The sequence below is a fragment of the Podarcis muralis genome, chromosome 5 (genome assembly GCF_964188315.1).
Source record: "Podarcis muralis chromosome 5, rPodMur119.hap1.1, whole genome shotgun sequence".
NCBI lineage: Eukaryota > Metazoa > Chordata > Lepidosauria > Squamata > Lacertidae > Podarcis > Podarcis muralis.
Window position 1 is genome coordinate 75,583,533 of NC_135659.1, and position 12,880 is coordinate 75,596,412.

Here is a 12,880-nt window from a genome sequence, read left to right on the forward strand (position 1 = left end):
TTACTCCACCCACCCACCATTAAGATCCTTAAAAGTTTCCATAGCACTTACATCTATATAGTTGGCATTTATGTAGTCTGAATGGGGATCTCCTTCCAGCAATTGCAGTCTCACTCTGGAGTGATCATCTGAAAATAATCAAAGAAAATATGTTGTTTTGTTACTTGAAGGCAGGAACATATGTATCAAAGAAAAAAGGAACAGCAGAAAGAAGAAAGAACATAGAAAATTCAGGGTGAAAGGATTTTCAACACTAACTGATGTTTCTTCAACTACTAAATGCACATTGCTTCAACTCAATGCCTGTCTGAGTTATTCAGAAGCTTGTCTGTTATTTATTTGAACTCATAAAATTCACATTTCTCAGACACCCTTAGTATGATTTCTGATCTAATTAACACACTGCTTGGCCTTAGTATTTCCTTCAAGAAGTTCTGAAAAACTAGCACCTTTTGTAACATCTTGACTGGATTGCACAGCTGAATCATTGCAGAAAAGCAGTTGAATCAGACACAAAAAGCAAACTTTTTTGCATAAGAATTATCTCTAGGCAGGCTAGGGATATTCCGTATTTTTTGTTTTGTTTTTCTGTTTTTTTATATAAACAGCCTGCTTGGTGCAAGCTAAAACACTTGTTGTTAAATGAGGTAGATATAGAGCTGGGAAGATAATTTATAACACAATGAAGATAGATGAAAATTATTAGGATTCAGGTTTTTTTCCATAGGCTGATTATTAGAACTCATTTGTTCATGCATCTACAATGATGTGGTGTGCAGAGTGTTTTTTTTAATTAAAAAAAAAAGACTTTGGCTCCTGAGCTACTATGCAGAAGATGGGATACAAGAGAGAATAGAAAGGGAGAAAGAAAGCATCAGAATGCCAGGGTGGATAAATAAATTGTTAATAGGGATTTATATATGGATGGAGAGCTGTAGCTTTATAGTGAGACAAGTGGAAATCTGTAATGTTGGGGAAAACATTTGTGAGATTATTTAAGATGCTATCCTGAACTTAGAAAATAATTCTGACAATGAAGGAGATTTTCAAATGTTTGTGTCCTGTTTGGTTTTTAACAGTTCTGGGCGGTTAATTTTGTTGCCAAGTGACTGAACATTGCAACATTCACAATGTTTTATCTCCCGTGGGGAGTTCTTTTGCTCAAAAGTGTGAATGGCACTGGAGAACCCTTTGCTTCGAAAGCAAGGCTAAGAAATATAAACGACCACAGTTCAACCTTCAGAAGGTAATGAGGCCTTTTATTTTATTCATATTTTTAGTGGGCTATGCTTGGTTAAGACTAACAGCATAACTTATCTTTTAAATTTTATATTTCTATCTGTTTGGAAGGTGTTGGGAAGATACATATATTTCATAAGGCAGCAAGGCGTTTATTTGTTATTAATAACTGATGACTTTCAGTGGAACAGCGGGAACAGAAAAGAGGTTGAGATACTGAAAAATGACACATGCGAAAAGACTGTTCAATCATCACACCAACTGCTAGATATGTGTATCTTCCACTTCGCTCTTCAGCCCTGTACCACTAATCCTAACTTGCAAATAGCTGCAATAGTATTGTTGTTATCATTGTTGTTCCTTTTGTTATTCTGATTGTACACTGGAAACCCAGCCAGATGGGCGGGGTATAAATAATAAAATTATTAGCTTCTTTGAAATGTGCTATGGGGACATTTTCTGTGTTTTAGAGAAGTTTCAGGTGCTGCTTGTGAAGCTGTGTGTTGTGGTGCTGGTGATAGGAAGCCTCATTGCACATGCACAACAAATTCTCGAGATCACAAACTCAGGATCATCAATCATTACAGCAGTGCTAAAAAACATAAATGCCATATAGAAATGTTTTATAATTAAGGGGGCGAGGAAGTGTCTTTTGTGAAAGCCAGATAAATCCTGCAATTGAAAGCAATGTTGTGCTCCAGTGAGTATGTGGAACTCAATGTGAATAGGACCAGTCCCGTTTAAGGATTGAGCCTGTTTGTAATGCAGACTCTCCAAGTGTTACTATTTTCCAGGGATGTCCCTGATTTAGAGAAGCCGTCCCAGTTTCTGATGTGATCCTGGAATGTCCCACTTTTCCTTAGGATGTCCCTATTTTCATCGGAGAAATGTTGGAGGGTATGGAGTTATCTGACCCCCAAGCCATCTGAAGGCAATCCTGTATATGGAAGTTTTTTAATGTTTATTTTTTTATTATAATTTTTAAATATGTTGGAAGCCGCCCAGAGTGGCTGGGGCAACCCAGAAAGATGTGTGGAGTATAAATATTAAAATTATCATTATTGAATGGGATGTCCCTATTTTATTCAGAGAAGTGCTGGAGGGTGTGGCAATGCTGTACAGAAGGCTTCAGTACTAGAGTCACCAAATTCAGCATGAGAAACAAATAAACAAATGGGAATAAATATAGTTTACAAGTGTGGTGCAAGCTGCACCAGGTAAAATTCACATTTCCATTCCTTTTCAAAGGCACAGCAGCCCAGTACTGGAGGGAGCCTAACAGTTTTCCTCCTGGCCAAAGTTTCCTTTTCACTGCTTTCGAGTTCTTAACTTTTCAATTCTTCTTGGATTTGATTCCTCCCTGGTGAATTCACCTAAGTTTATTGCTTGAGGATCATTACGTTCCACCTGGTATTTGCAGATGCCCCGTGCTTCCTCAGTCAGAATCCACAGCAAGGAAGACGGAGTAGCCGATGTGATTAGTACCTAGAGATTTTGTGCTCGCCATTTATCTGTAAGCGAGGTGATAAACCTGTCCCTTAAGGCCCAGGCACTTTTCGGAGTGAAGAGCACCGGAGCTAGAAGTGTTTGTCACAAGCAATAGCTTCCAATATGTATAGATAATGCCAACAAATGGTGAAAGGAGATAAAATGAGAAAGTATGTGTACATTTAGCCCCTTGGCGCTCCCTGTCGTGTAAAGCCATGAAGACGAATGCTTCAGGTTTTGGTTCAAAGAAAGAATCTGTGTCAATTAAAGGTCAGGAAAAGGCTTGAAAATAGGAGCATTGAAGGAAAATAGGAGCACTGACGGAAAAAACAATAATAAGTATTGTTCTGTGTCCCACAAACTTCTGACCATTAGTCTAAAGCCACAATTCTCTGTAATCACGGCTACACCTGAGTTTCAACTCTTCTTTGGGTTGTATTTAATGAAGTCATTGCACAAAATTTTGCTTTTCCTCTTCTCCCCTCTCTCCAGATTTGCAGATGGGGTGTGTGTGTGCAGAGCATGTGGTGCAGAGAGGAAGAACGGAAAGTTCAGTTGCACAAGTGGAAGTTGTTCTTCTCGTTCAGTGTCTAAGCTGGTTGCAACCCATGTTATGAAAGACTCTTTTAGGTCTGTGAACCTGTGACTGTCCGGGTGTTGAGACCAAAATTCCCATCATCCATTATCATTGACCACGCCGGCTAGGCATGGTGCAAGCTGCAGTCCAACAATGTCTAGAAGCACAATTCCCCCTATCCCTGCTGCTTTCAGACATTGTACGGCTTTTGCAAAAGCACATAGGAGAAATAATAGCCTGTGGTGATGGACATATTCCCAAATCTTTAGCATATGTAAAGACAGCCCTGTGCACATGCAGAGGGCTATTTAATGCAGTCAGCAGGTCTGTTTACCCAGCAAAAAAAAAAAAAATCAAAAACAGAGTTGATGATCGCATATGTGCAGAACCCTCTTCAAATGTTCTACATGGAGAGAAGAAGAACCTTCAGCCCTGAGACCATCACCCTCCCCCCATTTTCATACATAACCTATTATATTTGGGAAGGGAAAGAAAGGACAGGGCTCTGGGATTGCAGTTCATTTAGAAAAATAAGAAGCCCATAATATTAGAAAGATAAAGGGAGAAAAAGTAGAATGGCAACAAAAAAACCTGAGCATGAAATTATCAAACGGGAAAGGTTATGAGTGCTCAGAATTCTGTGCTCTTATTCTTTTTCACAGTTACGCTGACAGACATACCCCCTCTCTCAGCTAGATGTTTACAGATACACACAGGAAGTTCAGTTCAGTTTGAATTTGCACCTACAGGAGATGATGTTGCCATATCTATTCTTATTGCGGTTTTCATCTTCTTTGGCTGTATCCCAAGATGCTGTCTGCCCCTCAGGTAGAGCCTGCAAAATAAACAACAGCAGAGTGTTTATATGAAATGGCCAATGCCTTCAGGTGTTTTAACATAACGAAATAGGGGTAGGGGAAAAGGCAGCATGCAATTTAACACCCAGCCAAGCCAACTGTTTTTCTCAAGGAAAGGGCACATTTAATAAGAAAATGATGAAGAGACCATTAGCATCCTATGGCTTAAACTGGCTTACAATTGCTTTCCCAATGCAAATGGCACTAAAAACAAGTGGGAAACATTTTGCTTCTGGCTTTGTAATCATTGGGTTCTTTTTCAATGCACCATCTCTAACACAGGGACATAGATTGCTTCTCTTATGCCTCTGAGAAATACAAGTTGCCTTGTAAAATATTTAAATTGACAGAGGACAGAGGCAATGTTTTTGTAATATAAAACAAGGCATAAAGGTTTCTCAAACTCACGAGCTATTTGAATGTCGCATGTAATATATCCATATACTGCATTGTAGCTGTATATAGTAAGGCCTGCTAATGTGAGCACAATTCAAAGTGCTGATTAAATTCAGATCAAGGCTCCTTTAATTTAGAGAGCTACGACTTTTCTTCCATTTAATTTCAGCTGAAGAAATACATGGAATCAACCCACCAAGTCTATATCACAAGAGCACAAGATACATTCTTAGCATTCTTCCTTTTCTGACTTCCACCTTAATCAGTGATTTATTTATCTATTTTTTAAAAAAACACTCTGTACAAAAAGAAATCCATTATGGATTTTTTAAATACTGTACACATTTCGATGCATTTTGGCTTTCTTTTTTCTTTTTTCGAGCCAAGAACTGTACTGAAAATCTGGTGAAGTGCAAAATCCAAATGATAATTATGTTCTGACCCATGTGGTCAGGAGGTGCAAATTAGGTTGCTTTCATTAAAATGCAACCATATGAATTCCCCTTCATGTTGAGAATGGTAGGCTGATAATAAGGCAGATAATAAGTCTAATCAAGATGAAATGCCCACGATACTCTTGAATAACACTGAAGGATCTTCTCCTGTTTCACAGAACTGATACCATATTTTGACCTTTTCCTGCGATGAAGATAGTAAAGGGGAGCTCCCACATGCCATTCACAAACCCAGTTTTGCTTGGCATGCTTTAAAGATGGCACTTTTTATGGTTTCTGAAACCTTATTCTGGGCTCATGAATTACGCCCAAATAATAATTATCTTTATAACATACCCATTCGTAGGAAAGCACATTTCCTGCTGCTCAATAACAGATAATTTGCTAAAAAAACCAAAACAGAAATTGCACTTGTTTGTTTCTTGTAATGCTAGCCATTGCATTTGTGCTGGCTGGTGGTGGTGAAATGTGCTAAAAATGATATTATAATCATGCCAAACCACAGTTCACAAATGGTTCCGTCTGGAAATAATGTCAGGATACGCTATGGATCCTGTTTGCGTCAGAGAAGGATAATAAAAGCAGTTCTGGCTCAAATCTCCACATGTATGAAGTAATGAGTCAGCAAACGGGAAGATCTTTGATCACACACCTATTTCCTTGTACCAAGAAAGTGCTGCTTAATAGTGGCGAATTTTTAGAGCGGAGGGGGGCAGCACAAAAAACGTAAATTAGGGACCCCATTTTTATCATCAAAGATAGAGAAGAAATGACGTGTTATTTGTACATTAGAGTCTAGTTACAAATGATTGCTCACAGAATGGTAGCAGTCATTTGGGATCTCATCATGCGCTATTGATGTGAAAAAAGATGAGGAAGGGACAAAATCCTTCTAAGCATGGTAAAAGTGACTTTTCCAAAGAAATGCACAATTCAGCTATTGTTGTTGTTTAGTCGTTTAGTCATGTCCGACTCTTCGTGACCCCATGGACCAGAGCACGCCAGCTATTATCAGATATTAATTGCTTTGATCAAGAGGCGTCCTATCAAAACAGCGGGTTTTTGCTTTAAAATACAAAGATCCTGTGTGTGTATAGATAACATATGCCTCTTCTGTTCACTAATAATATAATCAGATCTCTGATATACATATGTATAAAACTTTCTGCTATAGTATGATTTACACGAGGGGTTCTTAAACTGCAGTCAATGGACTATCAGTGGTCCACAAGGTGGTCTGTCATATGCCTGCAAAATACAATTAAAAATCCCCCTGGAGTTAACACAACTGCTACAAAAGGCAGAAAACAACAACCATTAAGTGGTTCACGAAGACCTTCAGTAATTTGGAAGTGGCCCATGGGAAAAGACGATTGAGAACCACTGATTTATATATAAACAGCTCAGGATAAAATCAAATGCCATTTGAGATTTCAACAACTATAGGAATGATGGATTAAACTTCTCGGTCTATATTTATATTCTTTTCTTCAAATTTTCTTCTCACTGTATGACTGTCATTTTAAAGCACTTAACACAATGGCATAACTGGTAAACTTGTCTTTGAAAATTCAGACTACTGATATAGATGGGACAATAACCTGTTACAATGAGAAAAATAGCAAAGTGCAGTGGAATAATGTATCCAAAACAGATAAAATCAGGAATTTTTTAGACATCACTGCCAGCACTGACTAAGTATGGCTAATCTGCACTTCTTTCATAACTGTTGTCAACTTAACAATAGAATTGTAGCAACAATTAACCAGTTTCAAGAGCAATAGTGGTACCACCAATGATCTCACTAGCATTCTGAATTTATCAGAAAAACGTAGGCATTCTATTGTCACTGGTTGCAGTCCCCGCCCCAAATCTCTCCCTGTAGGTAGAAAACAAAGAGAGCAGCTATATGACTGGCTTGAACCTTTCCCCCTTCTATGCTAGTATTCTTCTGGCAAGGAAGTGTTTATTTTGGGGTGTGGCTTTTTTAACATGGGAGAACATCCAAAAGTGGTTCTAGCTCCAATTTTAATTGGCACTGAACCTTCTTCCAGGTCTCGACTTTACCACAGTATTCTGCTGCAGGCATAGACCCAGATTCAGAAATATTATTGGAATTGTGCTGAGGATTGCAGCTATGGTGTCCTATAAGTTGGCATCTTTTGCTGGATCGGCTTTGGGGGGCCCCCAAGAGAGATCTTTTTTAGCTTATATGTAAATCTGGCACTGCCTCGAACAAATAAATTAAAATGTCCAGAAATAGCCACCTGAGAGGAGCAGAGAAGAAAGAAGCTTGAGCGGACGCATTGCCCTGAGGGAATGGAATGGGAGAAGCAGCACTACCATCTTCTTCTAGAAAACAAGCCAGGTTTTTTTCCTTTCACTGCAGCTATTTTTAAAAGACATTGATGTTTATTGTTACAATAATCTTATATAAACTGTTTTGTGAGGTTTGCCTTAAAAGCGGTATGTAAATATCCTTAAACAAATAAAAATAAAATGTAGAAAGCACAAAAGTGGGTCCTCTTCAGTTTAGCCTTGAGCAAGACTCCCAGGATATCTACCAAACTACTTCTCAAATCTGGGGGAAGGGATATGGTTTAAAATCAATTGTGTGTGTGTGTGCTTGCATGAAAGACTGTTCAAGAGAAAGAGCGAGGGGGAGAAAGGGAAAGACTATGTATAGTTGGAACAAGAAATGAAGGGGGGCAAGTCTAATGGAGTTAGTGATTGATGAAGGTAACTCACAGAGCGTTTTCATCATAGAAAAAATATTTGGTACAATGTCACTAAATAGATCGTAATTTATGAAACTTGTTTACAGGGTAAAGGACAAAAAATATATCTTAAAAGGCCAAGTATATTTGTATGTGAGACAGACACCAAGCTAGAATACATCACATTTTGAAATACAGCTCCTGGACATCAAAGATAAGGTCATTAATCTTCTGTCTTTCATGAATCTGGGATGGCATCATGCCATCTAAACTAAAAATAAATAAATAATCCCTACTGATTATTTATGTAGCACTTTGAAAGTGCAGAACTTTGCAATAAATATTAAATTATGGAAGCAACCTTCTAGTCACATTCCCCACCCCCATATTATACCAAATTAGGTAGACTAGTTCAGTCATTGTAAAATTATGAAAACCATGTTTCAGCTCTTGTTTGTTGTTCAAAGAGAAGCTGCAATGCAAGCTTGGCTAAAGTATGGTAATTTGAAATTATGAGCCACATAGTCAGCCATACAAGGACATATTCTATAGGACAAATAAAACATCAGGTGTGCAAAATTAGAGTCAGCACCTTCAGTGAGGGAAATAATTAAGTTATATGACTGGGCACATTATGGAAGCATATCCCAAAATGTGCAGTCATCTTATGGGAGAAAGTGCACTCCCCATTACCCACTGAACTGAAACTGAAAAACGTGATGGCACAGAAGCAGTCCTTATATTAGTAGTTTATATTCCACCTGAAAACATGTACACATTCTTGTGGACGAAACAGATGAGCATATGATTGCTCAATATCTCCTTCATCACTACAGACTTCTTCAGACCCAGAATCCAGCTTCATCCCCAATGTGAAACACAAAGCACATTATTTTTTCAGGGCTTGATCCATTTGTGCTCCCACAAAACAGGATAGAGGTAAGTGCTTTGTGACAGATAGACAAGATGCATGGATTTTAACAGGGCTCTTTTTTTTAACTGGAACTCACCAGAACTCAGTTCCCCTCTTCCCCATCAGCTGCTTCCACCAGGCTGCAATATTTTCACTCCCTCTACCCCATCCCACAAAATGGAACTGCCCAGTTTTAATTCAATTGTACAGACTCTGAACATGCACTTGCTCACTGACTTGTGACAGTTGTTTTCCCTTAAGAACAAATGGAGGTTAACAGTAATTCTTCCCAACATCTAAAGATAGTACAGTTTAATTTAAGGTCCGAACCACATCAGTTTGACCCCTGGAAGTACCTTAAAATCATGTCCACAAGCTTTGAAATAGGATATAGATTTCAATGACATCCCAGCCCTTCAGATAAATGATACTGTATGGTATTATTGCAGTAGCTACTGATTTACCTGCCCCTTCAGCATTGAGACAATTTTTCAAACATCTGTCCTTTCATAATTCAAGAACCACACATGCAATTCACTTGTCACACAAAGGAACCAGGAGTTGCAAGAGAAAATTCCCCTTTGCATCCTTCATCGAGCCGAGCACTCTTTGTTCATCTGATTTACCTGAAAGTCTGCACTGACAGTAAGACTGGCATGGGATGGAATGAGCATCTATTTTATTTTGTTTGTAAATCTTGGTCCCTAGCTTGTTGGAAACTAGAAATCGCCACCAAATATCGCGGTGGAGAGCAGTTTCACCACAATGTGCTATACGGAGATTGATAGGAGAGACTAAACCCCACCCCTATGTTGTAAACAGGGTTTGGGGAACCTCTTCCAGTCTGAGAGCTGCATTCCCTTCTGTGGAACTTCCTGGGGACCGCATGCCAATAGCGAGGGCCAGGAACAAAAGTGCATAGAGTAAGGAATGTAAATTTTAGCTTTCTACAGTAGGCTAGTTTCTACATACACTCATACCCATCTCTATCCTGACAAGCAAGAGGCTTTCTCAGTGTCCAAGGACACAGTCTAGTTAGGCAAAAACACTCAAGGAAGGTGTGAAGGAGGGCTGGTGCCAGGTCTGGGAAAAGGGAATCTGATGTGGGGAGAATCTCAAGAACCACATAGAGAGAGTTATTGGGCTGCATTTGGTTCCTAGGCCTGTGGTTCCCCAACCTGGCAGTAAAGGTTGTACATGTTATATGATAGATGACCACAGTGTGTCAAGGTAGATAGCTAAAAATATGTTTGGTTATCTCATATTTAAGCTAACCCCAAGGCACCTCAACACCTATTCAGCTACAGTTTTCTCTCCAATGCCTGTGGAGCCGAGTCACAGGAAAGTTTGTTCTTACTTATTTCTCTCCTTTCCACCATTACTATTCCAATACAGTCCCAGGCCACTTCCCTGCCTCTAATGCCATTTCTATAAACTATTCAGTGTTTTTTCCATGGGGCTCGAAGGTTGGATTTGCCCAAACTTAGAACTAAATTCAAACATCCCACGTTGCATTTGATCATGGCGAAATTCTGCAAAGCCTTGGGCGATACGCAACTAAGGAACAAAGGCAGCCAAGAGAAAATATTTCCAGCTATCTCCCAGGCTGGCATTTGATCACAGCTGCTATACCACATCTATCAGATGTTGATTATGGGGATTCAATACTTCTGCCAAAGACAATAACAGTTTAATTGCAGCAACAAGGCTCTAGCAGCACACACCGACCCAGGCAGAAGCAGCTTTCCTGCCTCTCAGTGTCTTGTTTGGCAACAGTCTGAAAACTCATCCATTGATGAAGGGTAGAGAGACATATATATATAGATAGATAGATAGCCAGGGGCAGCTTCAAGTCTGAGAAAGCCCTCTGGCAGCAGCGGTAATGGGCAGCCACTTTAATTTCCCAGAATGCTCAGGAAAGTAATGGGGAATTAAATTGATCATGTCTCACCACCAGGTAAGCATGCGGGTCCAGGGCTGGTGTTAGCACCAGCAGAGCCTGATGGAGCTGCCAGTGGACAGGTGCCAGGTGCTGATGCCAGACCTGAGATAGCCAGGAGTGTCTTGTTTAAATGGAAGGCCATCAGCAGAGACACTCCAGTTGCTCACCATGCCATCAGCAAATCCCCTCCCTAAATTGCAAACTTGTATTTCATCACTTCATACGTAAAAGGAGCTGAGGATTAAGGCAGGGCAGCCAATGTGGTCTCCTCCATACATGTTGGAATATAATTTTCAACAGCTGATCTCTCTGGCACCCAAAAAATATTTCCCCAGTGCAATGTAGCTCTGTGTTTCTTCAAATGTGATATGGTTGGGTGTGGCACCCCAAATCTGGAAATACTGCTCCATTTCCCAGTCCACGTACCTTTACAAACTCCTGGGGGCAGTGGGACAGAAATGACTAGACTTTCAGGAATCGTTAGTTCGCAAAACAGTCTCTGAACAAACCTTCATAGAGCCAGAAGCCTCTGGGTGGCTGTACCAGCTAGCAGTTCTTCTGACAGCTGGTTGTCACCTGTGGAAAGCCTCTTACCAACACTGTCAGGTCTGTCATCCATCTGCTTACCCTCCAGCAGCACCTGGTCCTGTCGGCAGAAAGTGATGATGAAGGGAGCTGCGTGCTCATCTCTGCCAGAGAGAGCTGTCAGTAGGACTAGATACTACAGCCACCTGGAGGCTTCTCATCATATGGATGCTGGTCCAGAGGCTGCTGTGTGAACAAACTCTTAGAAGTTCAACTAACAATAAATTCAAAACAGTGAGTCTTTGGTTTGCACCGATACTACATCATATTATGGTTTGGTGGAGGGTATACAAGAGATAAGGTGGCTACCGCCATGATCCCTAACCCAGTATGCTCTGCTGTATGAGAGTTTCAATGAAAAGAGAAAGCTTTGCCACGTCTTTTTCCATAAGTGTGGCTACCGGGAAGCCTTTATGGCAAAAGCCAAGCCCTTTCCCCACATCAGTGCACTGGGGCAGAAACATCTAGGATGACGGCCACTGCATATAACAGAAAGAGGACTCAAGACAAGGAGGAAGGAGCAAATAGGGGGAAGGCATTCTGGTTAGCATATAAAATAAGCCACTTAAGCTATCAAGACGCTTCTCAAGAGTACTTGTTCTGATTTGACAATAGCCTTAATTTTCATTCTTTAGCTCGGCATTCAAGTGAGTGAATGTTGCTCTCACCTCATACTCCTCTTTAAAGCCATAGCCCTGTCCCCGTTTCATCTGAGTGATGTGCTGCAACAAGTCGGCCACTCGGATTGCTGGCTGGAACTGTCCCCTGGGGTAGGACATTTCCACCGGGTCGCAGCTTCGATAGGGATGGGTCTGGATTGTCAGTGTCGGCTGAGTCATCTCCCCATGGCTACTGTCTGTTTTAAAAAATAGGGAGGCAAAACAAACTTTCACCCAGCTGTTATTTATTTGTTGTCTTTCGCCCCAAGGTTAATTCCCCTCCCTCCCATGGCTGAAATGAAGCACAGTAGGAAAACTGTACCTGCCCAGAGCCATCCCACCCCCCAAAGCTAATGCACACACATGCTGGATTTTGTGTGACAGGGAATGAAGAAAACACAGAAGCAGCAAATTACCCAACGGTGACAACAACAGGAGGAGGAAATATGGTTATTTGATGCACATTACATCAGAAACTGGAATCCCTTTCATGCTACCTAATCACATTCGATAAGGTCCCCATCTCTTGTCCTGCTTGTTGCTTTTGCAGCTTGAGGGTAGAAAGACTATACAGAAAGGGTGTGTCCTGCCTCTGGCCAGTTCTCCTACCTTTATCCTTTGCCAAGCAGGACTCCAATGCCACTTTTCAGTAGGTAGACAGGAAGGCGTGAAGAACAGACAGGTGCAGTATCATGGCAGGGAAACCTGAAATGCTCTGTTATGCAATGGTTCCATGCCTTGGACATGTGAAAGCAACAGGTTCTGCTTCAGGATAAGAGATGGGAACCCTAGCAGGAAAGCTAGAAGGCAGGGGCTGTATGTGTGCAAATTCTCTTTGTTGCTCATCTGTACTGATTTAGCATTAGATCAGAGATGGAAACATGTGGCCCTCCAGCTGAACAATTGCCTTCAGCCTTTGCCAGTTTGGCCAATGGACAAGGATCATAGTCTTCGTAGTCCAACAATCTCAGAGGATCAGAATTTCCCCACCCTAAATTAAACACTCCTTTAAGGGGTGGTTCAGGGATGAATTATGCTGTACTAGTTCTTAA

At 40.6% G+C, this 12,880-nt stretch overlaps 1 protein-coding gene across 2 annotated transcripts in view; it reads right to left on the reverse strand.

Moving 5' to 3' along the window:
* Nucleotides 1-12,880, reverse strand: part of PTPRT (protein tyrosine phosphatase receptor type T) — a 619,644-nt gene that overhangs the window by 33,330 nt on the left and 573,434 nt on the right. For both annotated transcript variants that reach the window (XM_028734967.2, XM_028734972.2), the window contains 3 exons: nucleotides 11,838-12,025; nucleotides 4,052-4,139; nucleotides 52-128 (listed from right to left, as the gene is read on the reverse strand). In XM_028734967.2, the coding sequence (XP_028590800.2) occupies nucleotides 52-128; nucleotides 4,052-4,139; nucleotides 11,838-12,025 (353 nt within the window). The remainder of the gene's footprint in view (nucleotides 1-51; nucleotides 129-4,051; nucleotides 4,140-11,837; nucleotides 12,026-12,880) is intronic.